Genomic DNA, 23,055 nt, shown 5'->3' with positions numbered 1-23,055 from the left:
TCAATAGAACAATAAGCATGATGAATAACACATTCATTATATTACTTATAACCCTTTTTAAGAGATTTAGTTGGGGAAATATGGTTGTCTTTAGTTTTAACCACAGCAATTTGTTTTGGATGTGACTTGACTAACTTCAGTTCTCACCACAGCACACACTACACAAGGGGGGGGGAATGAATCACACACACACACACACACACACACACACACACACACACACACACACACACACACACACACACACACACACACACACACACACACACACACACACACACACACTGCAGATGTGAATCTAAACGGATGAAAATACAGCAGAGATGTTAACATATTAACTCATTCTATTGTACAAAATACATTTTGTTTTTATTTAATGCTCATGTGTATTACTGTGAAGTTCTCATCAGTGTTAAACCTATTGTAAATAATAAAGTCATTGCCAAATACCCTGTGGTTTTTGGAGTATTATTTTACTGTCCATCAACAGTTACATTTATAGCCACACCTCTGTTGTGAAATATGTTCGAGGTAAAAGCGAAGTTCATCCCACGGTTGCCATTATGAGAACCATCTTTTCTCTTCAAATATGTATGTGGATTAATAAAACATCAGGGCAATGTCCTGACTCCGGCGATGGCCACCACTGGATTGCTGTTTGGTTGGGTTGGATGATCGCGCGCCCCACACCATATCCGACTCCTCCCCGAGCGCAGTTCAGTGTAAAGATGGCGTCCATCATGGAGGGGCCGCTGAGTAAGTGGACTAACGTCATGAAAGGTTGGCAGTATCGTTGGTTTGTGTTGGATTACAATGCCGGCTTGCTGTCATACTACACGGTATGTACCTCTTCTTGTTTTCAAATCGTCGCATAGAATAGTATTAAGTCTAATAAAGGGCCTAGTGTTGGTCAGGAGTTGGAAGTCTCAGCTGGCAGAAAGAGGCGGGGGTAGATTGTGACGGATTCCACGTTTGACCAATTGTATCGGCGCCTGAGGACCAGCTGGCCAATCAGATTATGTTATTTTCAGTGCTTCCTCCTTTCATGATTCCTGAGTACAGCTAGCAAAGCTAGTAGCAAAGACCTCAGCCAGGATACCGCTTGACATTCCTACTCCTTGAATGGAATCTGGGGTTTGTAAATACCTTCACAGTGTCTTATCGTGCGTGGTTGTTTTAAGCCATTTGTTAGCAATGCATGTCCGCATTGGCCCATCCTGCAAGCAAGCAAGTAACCCATTCTCCCGAATCTGCTTAGAGAAGCAAGCTAGATGATGCTAACGTGACAGCGTTGACAGAGACTGTCAGCGCTGACTTGTTTGCTATTTAAAAAAGGGAGGGTTGACTGACAGTGTATACTATACATACAACTATGTATGAATCAGACTAATGCTTAATATCACAATTCGGACAGGGGACGAGGTAGCTGTGAATGAATATTGTCAGAGCAACTGGAAGCATGAGTGTGATTATCTCTTTGACATTAGCTGTATTCCCATCATGGGACCCTAACCAATTCCCTTTACATTCTATTTTAAATTCTTACGTTTTTTCTAGCCTTAGATCAACTATCCGCATTGTCATATGCGTGAGTTTTTATTTGGGAAAGAATAAAGGGGTGCACACCATCTCCAAATCAATGCAGGACAAACGGGTATTATTGCTTCGTTGCTTATACGTTCTAGTTCAACTTCAAAGTTGTTAGTGCCTTTTTTAAAGACCAGGTTTCATCAGGCATGTTTTGGACGGGTGCATACGTGTATTTGGATAATGACAACAAAATCTGATCCTAACCATAATATTAATTGATTTAATTTGAAACAATACTAGAGAAACGACTTAATGAACAAAACTTTACTCAGCAGTGAATACGACTAATCAAATGAAACCAAACACATTTCATCACATTATTATGGATTGATACTGACATTGTTTGTCTTTGATCCTCTGATTTTTCCCTGTTTGCAGTCTAAGGACAAGATGATGCGAGGCTCAAGAAGAGGCTGTGTTCGTCTCAGGGTAAGAAACACAGGATACACTACATGGAATGCTTCTGAGAGATTGGCCAGAGTGGTTGAGTAAATGTGACAACCTTGACTGAGCTGATGACCTGATAACTGCTCTTGGGTGACAAAGTTATTTTGGCCTAACCCAATATGGATATATTTAACATTGTTCCAGGCGGTGAAATAATAATAATAAATTTAATTTATAACGCCCTTTACATCAACTTAATGACCTCAAAGTGCTACGATATACATTAAAAGAAATACAACATAAGACTAACTAGATTAAAAAGAAAAATAACAGTGAAAAAAAGAATGATTTAAAATGGCAGTTTAGCCATAAAGAAATGTTTAGAAATGTTGGTTATTAACATGGAAACATGAAATGTGATGAAATATGAAAATTCCAAAGCCTGGATCTTTCTCTTTTTTTATTAGAAACACAACTGAAGTATTATCCCAGCTATTTCTCTAACAATAACTATGAAGCCACTATTGTTCAATGTTCTTTAAACATGATAGGAATAATTTATTAAGGATTAATTGATACACCATTGTAGTTCTTCATTCTATTACTTCTCCCTCAAAATATATGGTACGGCCTATGTCCACTACTATCTTCTTGCTTTGTCATACAGTCGATTTGCAGAGTCAAAGTAGGCTATTCCATGAGTAATTATGAGGCCAATGCATAACAACAATGCACTTGCTTCTTTGATATGATGCATTGCCAAGTAGAGCAGAATACTACAGTGATGGTAATCACTTGAGGAATCATGAGGAATCATTGATTTGCGATGGCTACAGTTCTTGAAGGACGTCCAATTCAATTAATGCTTTCTTTGTGTGTGCAATGTTATCCACGACTGCTGGTTTTGGTGTCACAATCTAAGTAACATGTCTAGTTTAGCGGAAATTTGATGGAGAGTGAATAAGTTATGTTTAATTTCATGTAACTTTTAAGAAGAAATAATCATACCGTTTTCCTATAACTCATTAATATTACCCTATACAGGTTTGGCCACTAGATGGCAGCAATTGATTCAGAATCAGTTGTTTTTAAAGTTATATCTTGTTTTTGTGTGGTCCCTGTACAATAAAATATAACCTCTTCAACCATTTCTGAAATGGTTAGACCTATTAAATGCATCATGGTTAAAAAGAAAACTTATCAGTTTTTCTGTTTTTTTTTACTTAAAGGCAGCCAGCACATTAGACTGCTCTCCAGTGTGTTTGCTAAACAAACAGAGTTGTGTACCAAACCACATTGAAATTAACGGAAAATGTAATGCTAGATTACATTTTACTACACCTTGCCTAAATACAACTTTCAAAGATGTCATGCTTTTCTAATATCCTGGAGGTTTTGTTTTGAGTGTGGTAATAGTAAGTCTGATAATTTTATGTTATCATCGCATAAAGTCACATTGTCATTGTGTGCTATGATTTTCCATTGACAAGTGGGTGTATGGTTTATGGCTGGAAGCCCTCCCTTGACTTTTTCTCCTGGAAAAACACCCAGTCATTGCTCACTAATTTGCAATGTCATTTTTTTTTAGTTGTCTGCCTTAAGTCTCCATTTGAAAATTACCAGTTGGTTTCTACCGGACATTATCAATGTTCTGCTGTTTTAAAATGTCAGTTAGACTAGTGCAGCTTGGTTTGGTAAGTTATTGTGGTTGTCTTAGACACCTAGTTGTCCACACGAGAATGTTGCGAAATATCAGTCTCATGGCAGAACATAACCTGTTCCTGCAAACCTTTCTGTCTCTACCATTAAAATGAATAGGTTGTTTTTTGTATGAGTGATGGGAGTTTTGATGAAAATGTAAAGAGTTGTTTTGTTTTACTTCATGCTCTTAATGATTTATTTATAAGTAGAAAAGGCAATGCAATGCTAGCAAAAAATCATACAATGAGGCCACCTTATTGATTCCTGAAGCTTCATTCACTGTTGGCAAATGTAACGTATACACTCCTATATTTGGGCTGAATCTGCATGGCAATCACATCACTGCTACAAGATAACACACTTATTTCTAATGTTCGTATTACTACACTTCAGAGCGAGGGTCACATTTGGTCTAATACAGGTTGACTTGGCAGGTCCGAAGCAGACACGCCCCATCTCTGTTGCTAGGTAGCAATGCCAAACCAGTTACTCAGCCTACCAGCAAGTGTGCTGTGGTTATTTTCCTGCTGTTGAGAGAGAGGGGGGGGGGGGGGGGGGGGGAGAGCAGATAGGAGGGCAATATTGAGTTGCTAAGAGACACAAAAGGATTTGCAGACAGAGATGATGGTCGAAGTGAGGGACAGATGGAGCTTTTTCAACGGATCACGCATAGTGACGTGTCCCCTCTGTCTGACTCATGCTCCTCCACCCACCCCCCCCCCCCCCCCCCCCCCCCCCCCCCCCCCCCCCCCCCCCCACCCCCCACCCCCCCCCCCCCCCCCCCCCCCCCACCCCCCCCCCCCCCCCCCCCCCCCCCCCCCTCACTCTGCCTTTATCTCTCCCCCTCCCTTGCTCTGCCTCTTTCCTGCGCTGATTATCCTAGGGCGCTGTAATCGGCATTGATGACGAGGACGACAGCACATTCACCATCACCGTGGACCAAAAGACTTTCCATTTCCAAGGTGAGTTTTGGCTCTTCTCTTCCATTCAGCGGTGCAAAATGGTTCCCGTTCCTTCCTCTGCTTGCATGGCCAGTGACCCTTCCTCTCACTGCCAATGCTGTACAGTACATCCATCACTACTGATCGACTGCGTTCTCTCGCTCGCTCGCTCGCTCTTTCTCTCTTCTCCCTCCCTCTCTCTCTCTCTCTCTTCCCCCCCCCCCACCCTCACCCCCCTCCATGCTGAGGAGTACTGCTGTTGTGTCTGGAGACACATCCGCGCGGGCACACGCAAAGCCGCACACACGCAGCCACACACTCTCAGCCCCACGCACGCACGCACCCACACACACACGCGCACAGTGTCAATGTGGGCATGGTCGTCATCGGAGCTGATTTTAGCTTCTCCGTCACCGGCGTCTCCCTCTGTTTACGGGAACTTTAGCGGCATGCGGTAGCGCTCCGCGCGTTACAACGGAGCCGTGACATTTGTTTTTTTCTGCCGGGAGGAGTGGGGAGATTTTTCTGGAATACCGTCCGGCGAGGCTTCTCGTCCTGGCTCGCGGAGGAGGAGGAGGAGGCAGAAGAGGTCCGCTTGCGTTTCTCGCGTCGGGTTTTTTCCCTCTGGGGATGTGAATGGAATACTGCTGAGCTGGATGCCGTGTTATCTCCTGTGGTGGTCACTGCGGCCCATGCTGTCTGATCATTGCTGAGCCTCCGCTCGTATAGCAACCGTCTGCCGTCCTCCGACCGTCTGTCCGTCTGACCGTCCCTCTGTCCCCTGACCACCTCCCAAACCGCCTCCCCTCCTTGTCTCCCCCGCCCTCCCTCGGTTCCTTTGACAGGGAGTTGGCCAGGCCAGCCCGCCACGGACTCCCTTCTCCCCGCTGCACACCAGGTCTTAAACTAACTCCTCCACCCATCTCTTTCGCATCCCTGCATCATTGTCCATTTACTCCATCGCCTCCACCACCTACTCACCTCCTCCCGCCCTCCCACCCACCCACCGGCCCGGCCATCTCCACCATCCCTCTCTCACTTCCAGCCTCCCTCAGCACCACCACCACCACCACCATCTCTGGTCACCAGATCCAGTCTGTGTGGGCCCCCCGCCCCTCTCACTACTACCTCCATGCCCTCTCCCATGTCTGTGTTCCGAAGCTGTATGCTGTGGTTCTACAAACGAAAGGGTAAGGAGGCGTCGCATGCTCAGGGTGCATGCTACTCCTGGGCGGTTGCCCTGACGATGAAGGAGGACAGGGCAGGAAAGGGGGAGCGCCATTGGCCAACCCAACTGGAATGTTTACTAAGGCGCTCCATCTACGATGCGTGTGAGTTCTGGGGCAGTTTGACTGGAGTATTAGCCTGTAGCTCTATGGGATGCTATGAGGCTAATAGGGCTGTTGAGCTGTTGGTTTTCTTACATTTGTTTTAGTCATGCACCATGTGATGGACGTCTGTTTATTTATGAGCTTAAGCTAAATTACGTGTTGATCAGCTGATTATGAGGAAGGACGTTTGTTTTGGTTTTAGATAACAGTTGGTTCCATTCCCATACCAATGTTTGGTTTTACTTCTGCGTTGATGCATAACTGTCTCGTTGTTGTCCTGTATTTATGATCAGCTGATGACACAGGTCTGCATGAAGTCAGTCCTGAAGATTTATTTGTTGAGCGTTACCTGTGTGGTGCCAGTTTGTCCCATTAGTAATGCATAGCCATTTCAGCCAATACTGGATCAAATAATGAGTGTGTAGGACTACTTTCAATTTCTATTTCCATCGCCTCTATTTCTTATGGAATGCTTGCATGCTTCTTTATGGACCACATATTGGATTGTTGTGCTATTAAGACTGCCTTTTCCTAATTGAAAGAAGACATTTCTTGGGAAAGCAAGTCTGTCATTGCTGGGGAGAATAAGTGATGAAGAGAAAGTTCTCTCACGGACACGTCGGACAGCGAAATATTTGATTTAATCTTAAGGCATGATCATGGGAAAAGTACTGGCAGCAAAGTTACCAAGAACACATTCCATGAAACAATAGGTGAACAACATTCTTATAGGGAACGTTTCCATTGTGGGTAGGGAGTGGGAGTGACCTAAGGCCAAGTCAATTTGCAATACAATGGGTGGTTATTGGACATGTCTGCAGGTTTGCAAAACATGGTGGCTGTAAATAGTTTACACAACAAAGAAGTCAGTCGATTGGCCTGGTCACAAAACCAGACTTACTGGTTCCAGTGGGAACTTGAATACGAATTAACTTAACCTCTCTCATTTTAAGAGAGGAAGGGATTTGTTTTAAGTTACAGGGAGAATGTATACAGTTTCTTCTAATGTAATAATTATATAAACAAGGTTAATATAATTTGTATGTGATTGTATATTTATAGTTATGATTGATATTTCCACGACAGTTCCTCCCTTTTTGATCATAAGATCAACACTTATTACAGGTAGTATATTATGGCACAGGATTACAAATGATGGTGAAACAAGTTAAAACACAGAATAATAGGAACAAAATTCAAAGAAATTAGTAAAAATCAATCATTAATAAAGTAATCAATATGTACATTTGTAAAATTTGCAAATTCAAAGAAATTAGTAAAAGTAAATGATCAATATGTACATTAGTAAAATTTATGTCGAGCATGTTAGGTCACTCATTTTTCATTTGGTAACTTCATTGGAGTAAGTGGCCCATTCTTGGTGGTGTTGAAGTGGGTTTGAGCTGCAGCAAGTGGGCTTGCAAACTGGTTTTGTGATGATGTGGTTAGCTGGGGTTCCTATGGTTGGGAGTCGGTCGTTGTTGCTGGTGGTTGCGTTGCATTGGTCTGCTGGGCTCATCAGGAGTATTATGCAGATCGCGGTAGAGGTGGTCCATTCGAGGTGTTGGTGCTTTCCTCTTCTGGAAGTGCTGGGCGGCATCGGCTTGCATGGATCCATTCTGGTTTTCCTTGGAGTTTGACTGCAGTCCTCGTGGTCAGTAACACCTGGGTTGGTCCTTGCCATCTGGAGAGGAGAACATTTGGGTTAAGTGACTTTAACATGATCATATCACTATGATAAAAACCATGGGTAGGGCTGTCAGATGGTATTGGAATAGAGAAAAACGCTTAGCACAGATCAATTACTGTGTAATGTGTGGAATCTGAAGAGATTGATGACAGTATTGTATGTGTGTCTGGTGCTATGGGTGTGATAGGAACAACGCAATTGTGGACTGTTCTCAAATTTTGTACAAATCTCTATTCATCTGGTCTCCCTGGCTTCGGGAGGGGCAATATGGGTGTGTTACAAGGACTAGTAGTTGTTTCCTTTAGAATACCTTGAGATAAAAAAAGAAGTTATTACCGGCTGAATTCTATCTAATGCTTCGGGGGACAAACGATATTGTCGAGTACAAGTCAAAGTAGCATCTGACTTTAATGTAACTTTAAGAGATGGTGAAGAGGTTACAAATCCTGCATGATTTTTATGCATGGCCCATAGTTTAGATGGTACCTGCGATAAACTCTGGGGTGAACTGTAACAGGAGAGGTGGGAGAGATTAAAAACTTCTGTTCCAATGGGACATGTGATATAATAGTGGGAACCGGCTTTGATATTGTTTCACTCATCGAAATGCCAGCAACACCAACCGTTTTCAATGTTTGGTTACTTTCTTGTAAAATACCAGTTTTGTTAATAGTTGATACTGTAGCACCAGAATCTACAAGAAATTCAAAATGGTTTTGTCCTACCTGCACGGAGCATTTTGGATTTTCGGTGGGGGTGGAAGACAGTTGAAGAAGCGTTGCCTGGATCCTTGTTTCCTTCTCCAAGGGGTCCTAGTAATGATTATACTCACCTGGGCGTTGTAGCGGGTTCTTCATGGTGTGGGGGGCGCTGACTGGTTCCATGGGCGGGGCCGACGGTTTGGCCTCGTCTCTGTGTTTCTTTCTGTAATATTTCTCCCGATGACCTATCTTTTTGCAGTAAAAACATCTGGAGGGTTCTTTAACGAGTTGACGTTGGCTCCATACACAAAGTGTAGCGAGGGCGGTTTTGTCTTTTATGTTGTTTTGGGCTGTTTTAATAGCGTCTACTTCTGCGGCTGTTAACTCTATTTCAGTCATTAATTTATCAACATGTTCTGCATTACTAGTTGCTGTTTTGTTCAACAGAGTTGTTCTATACACTTCTGTCCAATCTGGGTTGATTTGCATCGTTATTTTGAAAATGTTAGACGCGATTTCTGGAGTTACTTCTTGTTTAACTGGTTTCGGTATTGGGTGTCGTTTTGCCGTGCGAATCCATGCATCTAAACAATTCTGTGTGTAATTAAAATCCCAATTCGGATCTGGTCCAGACGTTATTGTTTCTTTTAATTCTTGTAGTTTGCAAGAATCAAAAGAACCACCTATTGGCCAACAGCCATCTGTCCATTCGTAGGCCTACACATCATAAGTAAATGGAAAGACCGAGTATATGCCTTCTTCTCTCAAGACTATATCTGCGGGGGATCTTGGTGGCACTGTAGGATCGTTTTTTATTTTCACCATAGCGAGTTCTTGCCACGTCCGCTCTTTTTTTTATTTGCTTAGATACCGTTATTGTCACCTTAGCGTCCCGTTTTGATGAATGGGCGCTCATTTTACTCTTTATGACTGTGGGCGTCAGACGTTCTTTTGGAAAGAAAACACAAACAAATTAATACGAATAAAGGAATACACACACAGCTGATACAACAGATAGGGATATACGAAACAAAATACAATCACTTTTGTTATAGTTTTACGTCATGAATTCTTTAATGCTAAAAGTAGGCTATGTTAATGTTATTTAATAATTTTAAAACATGTGGAACTCAACGTAAATGGAGACCACAGATCTGTTTGATAAAGAAACAAAGAAATGTTATCTAACTGAATGATATTAATATATTTTGTACACATTTGTAAATCAGAGTAAAGTCAATGTCTCAAAGGAGCCCGATTTATTTATTTCTATGTTAGTTTCAGGGTACTCACTCGTGGTTTATCAATCAAACCTGTTTGAAGAATAAACTTTTGTGGAGTTGAATTGTCCTCTGGCTCTCGATCAGTGTCCTGAACTGCTACGTTTTTCGGGCATTCGTTCCTTGGGCATTGCTATTTATCTGAAAAAAATCTATACGATCTCTCAGATCATATTAATACAACTCAGCAGTAAATCTATTACAATCGCATTCAAATACATTTCGAATTTCAGGACGGCGTAAAACTGCTTCTCCAGCGCTGTGGAAAGAAGAAGGGTCTACAAGAGGTTGTAGACAACATGAAAGCAGAGCATGGAAAGAAAGGATAGAAATACGGCGCGAAAAATACATAACATAACAATTGGGATGAGACACAACGATGTTTTTTATATATATTTTTCTTTTCACAACCGAGGGGGGCCTATTCCCTCAGTTGTTTCAGTGCCATACTTACCTGCTGGCACTGTTTGCGTCCGTAAAGGCCGGACGTTATTTCTCTATTATATTTAGTTTTACCACTCGTCCACTTTTCTGAAATAAAATAAGTTTAGTAACATGACAAGAAAAGTTGAACAGTGGTTAAATCAAATTTTCCGCCGTCGTTGGTGTCTTTAGGTTGGGAGGCTCCTCTATTTTATGTACATTTCATTCAGGTTCAAACAACATGAGGCCACTCAATTCATCCTACTTGGTTTTTCCCGCGGGTGCAATCATCAGCCCTATTTGAAATAGAATCTCTGTCTATTCATCATACCTTTTGAAAGGTCTGTCAGTACAGAAACGTTCAAAGGTCCGAGGTCAGAATTGCATAACTTCCGAGGGACGTACATTACCCATTCATCTGAGGTCCAAGCAAATGCATTCACTGGTTGGCCGTATGTGGGGTCCCAAACTGTTTTATTACTGGGCTACTTACTGAATGGGTTTTACTTGGGATGCACAGTTATTTGTAACACACCAACGTAACTCTTGTAATGTACGTAGTTCTTTGGAGGGTTGTTACCCTTACTGAGAGTAATCAAAACGTTCTCCGCCAACATTCCTGCATTCGTCACATAACAAGAGTTAATCTGCAGAGCGAAATCTTGCTAACGATTCGCACGGCACAAGCTTTCCATTAGTAGTAACAGTCTACTACTGGCCAATCATTGATGCCTACGTAGTACGGATTATCAATTCGTAGGGATTCCTAATTCTTGGATATTTTAGCAAAAAATATCAGACAGAGCCTCCGCCTAAATAAGAATTTAAATGAAACCTCATGCTTTTAGATCGATCTTCCCGAGGGCGTTATCTTAACCCTTATATAAAATAAACCACTAATTTACTTTCATCATACCAAAGGCAGGCAACTATGTCCACTTATCCCCTCTTTAGCTGAATAGTTGTTTTAGTGCTAATCGCCTCCAAAGGTCCAGGTCAGATCCTAATCACATGTGTTTATCTATTTTCCAAATTCCGGATCCCGTCAGAGGGTCAGAATGGCAAGATAGTCATTTAAAAGAAACATAACTTACCAGTCTGATGATCTCATATTGGGATCCTGCCGACAACGCCATTTGATGAAGAGAAGTTCTCTCACGGACACGTCGGACAGCGAAATATTTGATTTAATCTTAAGGCATGATCATGGGAAAAGTACTGGCAGCAAAGTTGCCAAGAACACATTCCATGAAACAATAGGTGAACAACATTCTTATAGGGAACGTTTCCATTGTGGGTAGGGAGTGGGAGTGACCTAAGGCCAAGTCAATTTGCAATACATTGGGTGGTTATTGGACATGTCTGCAGGTTTGCAAAACATGGTGGCTGTAAATAGTTTACACATCAAAGAAGTCAGTCGATTGGCCTGGTCACAAAACCAGACTTACTGGTTCCAGTGGGAACTTGAATACGAATTAACTTAACCTCTCTCAGTTTAAGAGAGGAAGGGATTTGTTTTAAGTTACAGGGAGAATGTATACAGTTTCTTCTAATGTAATAATTATATAAACAAGGTTAATATAATTTGTATGTGATTGTATATTTATAGTTATGATTGATATTTCCACGACAATAAGAGACCCTGTCCCCAGCATTGTTTTCTCAAATATGGTATGGTGTTCTTAACATTTAACATTTAGTTGATAAAACAAAGATAACTCCTTCTGAGTTGATTGTCAAGAAAAGCTTCACCATCTTGTTCTCATATCCATTAAATATGACTAGATTCTATTAATCAATATATTGAATATATTGATTATATTATGATTATAATAATATATCATAAAATATAATTTCATAGACCCATATCCTTGGATGTATAAATTCCAAACCTAGTGACGCACAGTACTTTTACCTTTCCCATTCATTCTCGTGTTCCAACATGACGATTTGGCGGAAATAACCTTTGTGTTTGTCTCTGTGACACTGGATACATCCGACGTAAGCCCAGATATACCGCGCTGCAGCGGATGCAGGAGGGATGCAGTAACGCCGTAGCCGTAAAGTGATCCTGGGCCTAGGGATGTCATGCACTTAGGCTTCAGGGATCACCGAGGTGTGTGTGTGTGTTTGTGTTTGTGTTTGTGTGTGTGTCAGTGCGCGTGTGTCTCTTTGTACCCTCATGTGCACAGGTTTTAATGCCAGTATTATACATCTGCATGTGCAGTACATGGCTGGGGTAGACTATGCACTCCATGTGTCACTTAGAGCGCTGCGTTAAACCTGACATATTCACGCTTTGATTTAAGCTGAGTCGTCTATTCCCCTTAAAATGAAATGAATGGAAGCTGGCTGCTCCTGGTTATGATTCATAGCATGCAGATCACATTTCCTGAAAATATATCTTCGGAAAAATGAATGGTATATGGAAAGCTGCGAGTGTAAGCTTCCACCTCTAAATGATTAACGTTTAGATATGGGGGATGAGAAGTGCTGGGGGAGTGAATTACACTTTGGGGCGGATTCTGGCGTCAGTGAGCCGGGATAGTAGTCTGAAGTTGGAACAATCTGCGTTGTGTTGCTGGCTGGACCCTGAGCTGCACAGAGACCGGCTCCTTACCGCTCTGTCTCTATTTAGAGGAGCATCCATTATTCATTAGTCTCCCCTCTTCAGAGCTGCCTGAGAGGCTTTTAAACCCTCCTCTGCCTCTGTAGTCTTCCCCTCTCCTCCTGCACTCAGCCCTCTCTAATCCTCTGCATCCTCCCGGAGAAGAGATCTACCATCTCCTGTGCACCCCACCCATCTCTTGTTGAAAGACAAGCACACACCCATGAAAAAGTATTCATTTTCGGACCCTTCATGACAGCAAAGTATTTGATTTAATCGAGCATGGCCGTAGGAAGACGGATGCAGCCATTTACCAAGCAGCTTCAATGGGTCAATGGGTGTGTACATGATTCTTACAGGGAGACTCACATCCTGGGCAGTAACGCCAAAGGAAACTGAGTTGGGGGGACTGAACATCGCGGAGTGCAAAGGATTGGCCCTGGCTGAAGCCTGCCATGGTGGGAGAGGCCAAGTAGTTTTTAGCCAACATAATCGACACAAAAAAACGGAGCCAGGAGATTGACATCATACTTGGTGGCTATAGTGGCAATGTAGCCACTACTAACTAACTTAACACCTTTCAATTGGAGTGATAGGGCGCTATCTCTAGGTGCAAAGATATGATTAGTGACATCGTAAACAAGGTGATGTCATTTGTATAACATTTTATGTTATTAGGACACACACACACACACACACACACACACACACATCCATTTTTATTGGAATTTATACTTAACTTATATGGCCACAATCATTTCTGCCCTCAGGATTCAGCTTATTCGCTAAGGTTTCTATTTTTCTAATCACACTCTCGTCCCCCCCCCCCCCCCCCCCCCCCCGGGACTATCTGCACCAGCCTTTGCGGACAAGGTGTAGCAGCGAAGCTCCATGACGGTCACTGCAAAATGAATGGCTTCATAATGCACATCACTATCCTCCCCCTAATCTCATTGTTGTTATTGTGGAGGAAAAAAAAGCAGTATTCTTGCTGTCAGACAGCAGTCATCCTGTCTGTGAGCTCACTGTATGTTTCCGAAGACAATCAAGTTCCCCTGCAGCTAGATTTAATCGTAAAAAAAATTCACACATCCTTCCAAATTGCGTTAGCCTCCTTCTGGTAGTTCTCATCCTCCAGGCTTCAGCACTAGTGCAAATCAGCCTTCTACCGGAACAAAATCAACTCCTCTGCCTCAAACCCCAGGAAACTGTTTTCCCTGTTCTCGTCCCACCTCAACCCTCCCTCACCCCCACCTCCTTCCTGCCTCCCTGCTGATGACTTTGTTACATACTTTACCCAGAAAGTGGTGGACATTAGCTCCTCTTTTATCCCTGCCTCCATTCTCCCTCCTCCCATCCCCTCCTCTGTCTTTACCCAATTTAGCCCTCTCACCTCTGACGAGGTCAACAGAATAATAACATCTGACCATGCCACCACCTGCCCCCTTGACACTATCCCCTCCTCTCTCCTCCAGGATGTCTCGAGCGAGATCCTGCCATTTCTCACCTCAATTATCAACTCCTCCCTCACTTCAGGCATTGTTCCAGCGTCTTTCAAGACTGCCAGAATAAAGCCTCTCCTCAAAAAAACAACTCTTAATACCACCGACATCCAGAACTACAGACCGGTTTCTCTTCTTTCATTCCTGTCTAAAACACTGGAACGTGCCGTTGCTAACCAACTGTCCTATCTCTCATCTAACAACCACCTTGACCCTCACCAGTCAGGTTTCAAGAAGGCACACTCCAGCGAGACGGCTCTCCTCACTGTGACTGAGTCCCTCCGTGCTGCCAGAGCCTCGTCCCTCTCATCGGTTCTCATTCTCCTCGACCTGTCCGCAGCATTTGACACGGTGAACCCCCAGGTCCTTCTTGCCACTCTTGCCGAACTTGGCATCGCTGAATCTGCTCTTTACTGGTTCACATCCTACCTGACAAACCGCAGCTATCAAGTGACATGGAATGGCTCCTTGTCCAAACCTTGCACGCTTGAAACTGGTGTCCCTCAAGGCTCTGTACTGGGGCCTCTTCTGTTCTCCCTCTATACCAGATCTCTGGGCTCGGTAATTGCATCACACAGCTTTTCCTATCACTGCTATGCTGACGACACTCAGCTATTTCTCTCTTTCCCCTCATCTGATAAAGCCCTGATTGCAACACGCATTTCGGAATGTCTGGCGGACGTCAGCACCTGGACAACTGCCCATCACCTGAGGCTTAACCTCAACAAAACCGAGCTCCTCCTAATCCCAGGGAAAGATTGCCCACACATGGACTTACTGGTCACCGTCGAGAACATCACTGTATTTCCCTCTCCAACTGCCAGAAACCTCGGTGTGGTATTGGAATATCAGTTATCCTGCACCGCAAACATCACTGCGGTGGCCCGATCCTGCAGATTTGCACTTTAGAACATCCGCAGAATCCGGCCCTTCCTCACAAGGGAAGCAGCTCAGCTTCTAGTCCAATCACTGGTCATCTCCCGCCTTGACTACTGCAACTCACTCCTTTCTGGACTTCCTGCCTCTGCGATTAAACCTTTGCAGCGCATCCAGAATGCGGCAGCGCGCCTCGTGTTCAACCTACTGAAGTTCTCCCATGTGACCCCCCCTCTTCTGGGACCTCCACTGGCTCCCTGTAGTAGCTCGCATCAAATTTAAGACGATGGTACTGGCATACAAGGCAGTCGATGGAACTGCCCCTGCCTACCTCCAAGCATTGCTAAAGCCACACACCCCAGCTCGATCCCTCCGCTCAACTACCTCAGCTGGACGTCTGGTAACGCCATCGCTAAGAGCTAGCAAAGGCCGTTCAGCAAAGTCACAACTTTTCTCGGTTTTGGGACCTCAGTGGTGGAACAAGCTCCCTGCCGCTCTCGGGACCGCAGAGTCGCTCACTATCTTCCGAAAAAGACTTGAGACTCACCTGTTCAGAGTCCACCTCGACACTGCATAGCCACCCTCCTCCTTCTGGCCACCATTGTACACTGTATTGTATTGTATTGTATTATAGTACTTAACTGTGTAGCAACTGCAGTAGCTGCTATCATGGCTGTAACACGTGGAATTGGTTAGCCTAGCGACTGTTGAACTTGCACTTGCTTCTATGAACATCCTTTCTGTACCGACAGCGATATATTGATGCACTTCTCATGGCAAAATGTACTTATTGTAAGTCGCTTTGGATAAAAGCGTCTGCTAAATGCCCTAAATGTAAATGTCACACGGAGCATTGAGACTAGTCCCGAATCACTGCCAGAGACCGCACTGCGAGTGAGTGACAGGAGGCGGGGCTATGTTCGCGCTGTAGCGCTGTGTGTCTGTTAACTCGCTGTCCGAGAGAAGAGAAGACAGCGCGCTGATTAATTGCAAATATATCTATTTTGTGTGATTTTGCGGAAGAAAATGGTGGTTCTGCAGTTTTTAGAAACTCTTAAATAAATAGACTTTATATGAACAAACCCTAAAAAATGCACTTGCCCTTTCGGGCAACCAGAAATCATCTCAACTTGCCCAAATATTATTTTTAGTTGCCCCGGGCAAGCGGGCAACCGTTAGTGTCAAACCCTGTATGACCTTGTCAACTGAAGGACTGATCTGAAACATGTGACACCTCATGTGACTAGCGGTTGGACAGCTCTGCTTACAAACAAGCTCTCTATATGTCTTATATCATAAATGGAAAAAGCAACCGCTGGTGGCTGGGATCCATCAAATCTCAAAGTGCTACAGAGAAGTAAAAAAAAATAAAATGTATGAGAATGAATGCTATTGAAATAATTAGAATTATTGGTTAAAAGGAGAACCTATAAAATTATTTAACTTAAAAATACGGTTTTAAGGTACATTTAATAATATTATGATTATGTGTTTGAACTACGCCACCCACCACCACCACCATCGACCCCTCCTCCGCCTGTGTGTGCAGGTCCATCCTGACGGTGCCCTGGGTGGAGCTGGGCGGCGAGTGCAGCGTCGTCTGCTCCAAGTCGGGCTACAGCGCCAACATCGTGTTCCACACCAAGCCCTTCTACGGCGGCAAGAAGCACCGCATCACGGCGGACATGCAGAGTCTTAAGACTATGAACAAGTGAAGGAGAGTTGAACGGCGTGATGTACGCCAAGTGGGCATCTGGGGTGAGTTCTGTTCTGAAGTGAAGTAGCTTCCACTTCAGCTTTATGTTGGGCACTTTCTATACATGCACTATGTACTTTTTGCACTGCAGCCATCAATTTTGTTCAAATTAGATGTCCTCCCCTTCTCCGCAGGCCAAATTCATTTAGCGAGGGCAAAATCCTTTTTTCTTAGGCACTGCAGTGTCCAGTGTTTCACTGGCTGCAGTTACAGTTAGCAATATGTTTAAACCCAAAAGTGGTGACTGCAGTGAAAAAGTTACTAATGCAGTTTAATGTTTTTCTGCGCAGCATACTGGCTATGTGAAGGATAAGCCATGCGCCATGATGTACACTAACAATGTTAAATTGTTTTTGTGTTGCAGGAGAATGCTTTGTTCATAGACACCAAGAAGATGGACATCATCAAGAAGAAGGTGCGCAAGCTCGAAGACCAGTTGGACTACGAATCTCGAAGGTGACTCTTTTTGTTGAGTCTTTTAAAATGTCTGTTCGACCACACCATAGCCAGTTTTAACATGCATTTGTTACCTATTTAAAATGAAAAGAATACTTAAAACAATCTCGTGAAGCTATTTCCTTGTTGCGGTTGGCAAGGTGTTGCTTTCGTCATAGCCCAGTCTCGAGGTATGATGTTATGCGTTTCATGGAGAGGGTGTGCCTCGTCCCTGTTTGGAAATAGCAGGTGGTTAAGAGGGGCATGTCAGAATATCATTCCTGGGACGTCATATCATGGTCCTTCGACGTCATGAGACATTATTTACCTGTGTTTCCTAGCTGCTTCTGGCCCCGCCATCTCCTCATGCACACACCCCCACACAATCCAAATCCCTCCCCCCCCACAGTGGCTACCTGCTTGGGCTCCGCACGCCGTGTTAGATCAGTGTGCGTGTCTTGTATATAGCAGGACTCCAGTGGTTGTTCATAGAGTCAGATAGATGATGTTATTTTTATTTTTTTGTTGCCTAGTGGTGAGCAGCAGCTTTGAGGACCAGTTGACCAGTCTAAATGGATCGGGCCCCCTAGATTTGGCCCAGGCCAATGGGCCCCAGGAGACAGGTAGAGTATACACACTTCACCGGCAGTCTCTTTTTGTTGTTGTTGTTGTTGTTGTTGTTTTTGTACTGGACAATTGCTTGATTTTGTGTCTGAACCAGTGGCCTGTACTACGAACATCGATTAGTGGGTTAGGGAGGTATGTTGCGCTCAAAGCCTGGGTTAGCTGGGAAACGAAAGTCGATCTCTTTTAGCATCGCTGTATCAACATGGTGACTTATGCTCTCAAACCTGGTCGGGAGCAGGTTTTCAGCTTATGGTGTGTTGCGTTCACATCGCTGGAAATTATGGGGAAAACATTTTCGCGACGTCGCAAAGTTCACGTGAACGACACCTCATGACACTCTTATCATTCTACTTCTGTTCGGGAACTCGGGCCAAATTATGATAAGAGTTTCCCAGTTGGTGACGTATGGTTTACTACATGGTGGAACATGAACGTTTTACTCAATATAAAATAATTAGGGCTGTCAAGCGATTAAAAAAAATAATCTAATTAATTACAGGCTCTGTGAATGATTAATCGCATACTTACATTTATGACAGATGGGTGATTCAATGAATAATAGACATAATAGACTTTAAAGTTCATTGTCTATTTTATTTAAAACATGTCTTTCATTAACATACGGTGCATTTTAAGATCAAATTAATGACATTTCCATCTCACTCAAGATTCAGTGTGGCTTGGCGAGGTTGGCTGCTAGCGCCAGCTTCAGGGGCTGTGGCAGCTCGTACCTGCGAGCTTGCTACCAAATGTTTTGCGTTGAGGTGGTATTTAAGGGTTGAGGAACTCGGGTGATAGGAAAATAATCAACCATCATATCACTTACTATTACTATTACTAGTGATTGACGTTGTAACCGTCTGTTGGCATCGACTTTGCTCAGTTGTAAACGTTGTGTACCGGTAAACAAGCTCTAGATAAGGCAAGTGTTGCCTTCCATACAGTGTCAATACTGTATGTGCTTCTCATAAATAAAAGCAGAAGGATAGTAGGTGATAGGCATCAAGGAAATAAAGGCATGCAAACTTGAAACTGAAACTGATTACAAACCTAATTCTGTTTTAGTTCTGATTGTTTTTTATCTGATAAAAAAACCCTGCTGTGAAGAACTTTCAGATTCCAAACGCAGTGCACATGAACGGTCGCTGTCGGGAACACGCGTAAGCGTGAGCCTCATCACTGGCGAGCCGTCTCGTTATCACCAGGACGATGAACACGCCTTTAGTCTATCGGGAAATCGGCTACATAAAGCGTCGCTCAGCTTCCTCGCCCCTCCTCTGACAATGGCGTCACCACCGATCCTTAAGTATTGCCTGAGAATATTCTTTATGAGGGGTACAGGTTCTCGTCAGAGGGTATTCGCTGTGTGGAGGTAGCGTGTCATTCTTGAATTTCTGCAAGGGGGGTTCGACTCCCAAGTGACGCGCATTTATGTGAAGCTTATAAAGTCCCAATTCTCATGCATATGGAATACTTATTCACTAAAGGTTATAGAATTATATTTTTGTGCTTATTTCGAACTTCAACCCATATTTTCAAGGCCGTGCTGGCACCACATCTATGGGGGTAAAAGGCATGATGATAAACCGGCGAGATTTGAACCCCGGTCACTGGCGTTCGGGTCTTATACTAATCCACTACGCCACCACCGCTACCTCTCGGCGCTTGAGACATATGCAATACATTTCTTACATAGGGTGTATTTAAAGTGAATTCCCTAAATGATAGATAAAGCAGGTTGGACGTTGCTTATGCAATTTTAAATCATCATCATTCTATTGGGATTAATGGCGAACATTTCTGGTATTTGGCATAGTTATTTTACAGAAAATATTCAGAATCTTTTCACTTATACGCATTTATATAGACTGCTTGATCCATCCAGTTTGTAAAGGTGAGTAAAATGACGCGATAAACGACCCTTTCACGTGGACGCACATTGATCCTAAAGCGGTAAACCTGGCTCGACTAATTGAATCCTAAGTGAGCTTCGTACAATTTAACTCTGATCGCGAGTTGCGTCTCTGTTGATCCAGGCTTTCCCAAGAAAGCCTGGGTATGTAATAGCGAGGTTCGTAGTATACCCCACAGGAGTCCAAAATTATTTTTTGGTTTTTTGTCTTTGTACCTGCCTGAGTGGGAAAACCACCCAGCCAAGCATTTGATTTCATATGTAGTCCTGGATTATTTGACTTGCCTAATGTTATATTAACGACCCGCTGGTGGTAGGCAAGGGTCTGCTGCTGTTCACTCTCCATCAGCCTGCATTCATACCTAGCTGGGTCAAGTTCAAGTGTTTTTATTTGTCACATACAATAAATTGAAGTGAAATGTTAAAGGGTCAATGCTCCGCACTGTGCAAAAATAAATAAAAATATAAAATAAAATTAAATAAATTAGTTAATTTATTTATTTAGATAAAATAAAAAATGTAAATAAAATAAAATTTAAAAATAAGGTGTTGAATTAAAAATTTGAATTCAAGTGTCTCACTGCCTGTGGATAAAAACTTCTCTTAAGTCTCTCAGTCCTTGAGTTAAGGCTTCGTAGGCGTCTACCCGACGGCAGCAGGGTGAAGGGTCAGGTTGATCCTTGACCAAAGCAATGCGTTGATCCCATTCAATAGGGCATTCAGATTATTATTTTTGGTAAATTGCCTTAAAGCAGACTTCCGGTGTTGCACCGAATTCTGCGACCCACCGAAAAGTGTTACCTTTTTATTAAAGGCACCCAGTGCAACTTTCGAGGCTTAAAAATAAACATTCAATTTCTAGTCTTTTTTACACGTAGTAAGTTTCAATAACTCCATACCATTACATACCGACATTCAAGCAGCAAAGATGAGACGTTGTTGTGTGGTGAGAACTGATAGAAAATCGATAACAACAACAATGCCGCCATTTTCTTTATTTTTTGTAACCTACAATAAATAAAGCAGGCTTCCAGTCAATGGAAAAATGGCTTCTCCCCACCGGCGAATGTGGTTGTTTACGATTTTCTATCAGTTCTCACCACACAGCGACGTCTCATCTTTGCTTCTTGAATGTCGATATGTAATGGTATGGAGTTATTGAAACTTACTACGTGTAAAAAAGACTAGAAATTGAATGTTTATTTTTCATTGAATGTTTACATAAAGTTGCACTGGGTGCCTTTTAAAGGGGCTTAAAGGTTGGGTATGGGATTTGCGAAACGCCAGCAGATTTTGAAAATACACAACTCAAATGGTCCTACCCCCTCTCCTTCAACGCTGACTCTGACTCCACCCATTCCAAGTACATGGACGCGCAATCATGCAAGAGCGCGAACACAGATGCGCGAGAGCGAGCCATTAGCTAGCTCCAGTAGCTACCGCAGGATAACTACAAACAGGAGCTTGCTCTGGGTCACGAGTACTGCACGAAGGGGTCGCCCGCGGGGGAGGGGGAGTGCAGTACGACTGTTTGATTGACGTACTTACTGTCCAATGCAACTCGGTGGGGCTGGAAATCAATGGCTGGAGTTTTTCGAAACCTGCCCGTTCCACAGATTGACTTGTTTAATTTTCATTTCAGTACTTCTAACTCAGTGGCTGTAAGTGGGTTATGATAAGGATTTCAAGTGTTTTTGCAAAAATGGCCAAAGAAGCGAATTCCATACCCAACCTTTAATAAATACATTTATTTTGATTTGATTATTTTAAAGACCCATACAATGATGGGGCGTTTAGTACGGTCCTTCACCGTTGCTTCTTTACCCATAAAAAACTAAACTGTGTAAAACGCTGTTTAGAATTAATGTTAGTCAAGAAAAGAGAGACCCACCGGTGGGGGGAGATCTTATGTTTTATTTATGTTTTTGTTATAATGCAAACGTGCATGTTGCAGAAAACAGCTCCCCCTGGGGTCACACTTTTCGGTGGGTCGCAGAATTCGGTGTAACACCGGTATGCTAATGAGATGATAGGTAGGAAACGAGAGGAGCTCCCGGCCAATTGAGCAAAAAAACCGGAAAAAAACCTTAAAGCTGCAACTCGAACTTTGAATAATATAGGTCATGAGTACTTCTCAAAGTGGAAAGGGAAAAGAGAAAAAGAAGAAAGCGGAGAAACAGACGGGAAATATGCGCAACGAGGTGGAAGGTGAACAGGTGATCCGGGCTAGCACAGAGTTTAGCAAGCAATGCCGACCAACCTAGCTGGGTGTCTGAGCTACAGGCTACAGGCTGGTCTGGACAAGATACAGGCTAAAATGGTTAAAGCCCAGCACAGAATGGACGCCAAATTGGCAAGCAAATGGAGGGGATGAAGCAAGGGATGTATAGCCTCCGATAGGAAACTGAAACTGAAGATTTGAGTCCTTGGACGTTGCCATGCGGGCAAAAAGAAAGAAATTGAGATCCTAGAAGAACGTACAGTTGAGGTGGATGAGTGGACTACAGAGGTACAGGACATTCTCACTACATCACTCGAACAACAAAGTAGGCTACAAGAGAAATTAACCGACTTGGAGGGGAGGTCAAGGAGCAGCAATATTCGCACGGACACAAACACAGATTTTACTTTAGAACTTTTTAATAAAGCCTATTGTTTCGTGGCTTGACCGTCCTTTCGAAGAACTGAAGCGACGTCATCATTTACAAGAGCACGTTATTTTAACCCTTGGCATTAATATAAATTTTTTTTTTTTTTTTAAAAACAATTTTTATTGGTGAGAAGCATGAATAAACAAATACAGGGTTCAATATACAGGTCACCGTTTTTTGACATTTTTCGTAACCCCCCACCCCTAGAACTTACCCTCAGGAAAACCGAAAACAATAAACATCAAAAAAAAAAAAAATATATATATATATATAATAATTCCAAAATTAATTGACGAAACTAAACAAAAAAGAAATAAAAGGAGTGTAAACTTTATCTTTTCTAAATGCAAAAACACCATCATGTCTTTCAGCCAGGCTGAGAATGCAGGGGGAGTAGGCGACTTCCAAAACAGAAGTATCCTTCTTCTGGCTAAAAGCGTTGCAAAAGCAATCATGTCAACCTCATTAGAGGTACAAGGGAGGGGCTCCGCAGGTGTTCCAAAAATGGCAAGACACGGGCACGGCTTTATGCTCTGCTTTAAAAGTTTTGCAAATAGATCAAAAATTAAAGACCAATATGTTGAAAGCTTTGGGCATAACCAAAACATATGTGAAAGGTCTGCTCTTGCAGTGTGACAGCGATC

General features: G+C 43.1%; 2 protein-coding genes across 3 annotated transcripts in view; both read left to right on the top strand.

The window, feature by feature from the left end:
* The first annotated feature begins 547 nt into the window (after positions 1-547).
* LOC130393625 (oxysterol-binding protein-related protein 9-like) lies at positions 548-16,670 on the top strand. Its single transcript, XM_056604326.1, has 4 exons — positions 548-839; positions 1,969-2,019; positions 4,562-4,640; positions 16,580-16,670. The coding sequence occupies exons 1-4, from the start codon at positions 564-566 to the stop codon at positions 16,588-16,590; spliced, it is 417 nt and encodes a 138-aa protein (XP_056460301.1). The 5' UTR covers positions 548-563; the 3' UTR covers positions 16,591-16,670.
* A 584-nt stretch (positions 16,671-17,254) lies between these two features.
* Positions 17,255-23,055, top strand: part of LOC130393609 (tyrosine-protein kinase ABL2-like) — a 46,098-nt gene continuing 40,297 nt past the window's right edge. For both annotated transcript variants that reach the window (XR_008897115.1, XM_056604301.1), the window contains exon 1: positions 17,255-17,844. Coding sequence is in view for 1 of the 2 variants with exons in the window: in XM_056604301.1 (XP_056460276.1) it covers positions 17,724-17,844 (121 nt within the window). In the remaining variant the exon portion in view is untranslated. The remainder of the gene's footprint in view (positions 17,845-23,055) is intronic.

This window comes from Gadus chalcogrammus, chromosome 12 (assembly GCF_026213295.1).
Source record: "Gadus chalcogrammus isolate NIFS_2021 chromosome 12, NIFS_Gcha_1.0, whole genome shotgun sequence".
In the NCBI taxonomy this organism is placed as follows: Eukaryota; Metazoa; Chordata; class Actinopteri; order Gadiformes; family Gadidae; genus Gadus; species Gadus chalcogrammus.
The sequence above is the reverse complement of the archived record's forward strand: the minus strand, read 5'-3'. Positions and strand labels throughout refer to the sequence as shown.

Coding starts and splice junctions, on each gene's coding strand:
- LOC130393625 (XM_056604326.1), top strand. CDS start 564: ATGAGAACCATCTTTTCTCTTCAAATATGTATGTGGATTAATAAAACA. Junction 840..1,968: donor GCTTGCTGTCATACTACACG/GTATGTACCTCT, acceptor CCCTGTTTGCAG/TCTAAGGACAAGATGATGCG. Junction 2,020..4,561: donor GAGGCTGTGTTCGTCTCAGG/GTAAGAAACACA, acceptor TGATTATCCTAG/GGCGCTGTAATCGGCATTGA.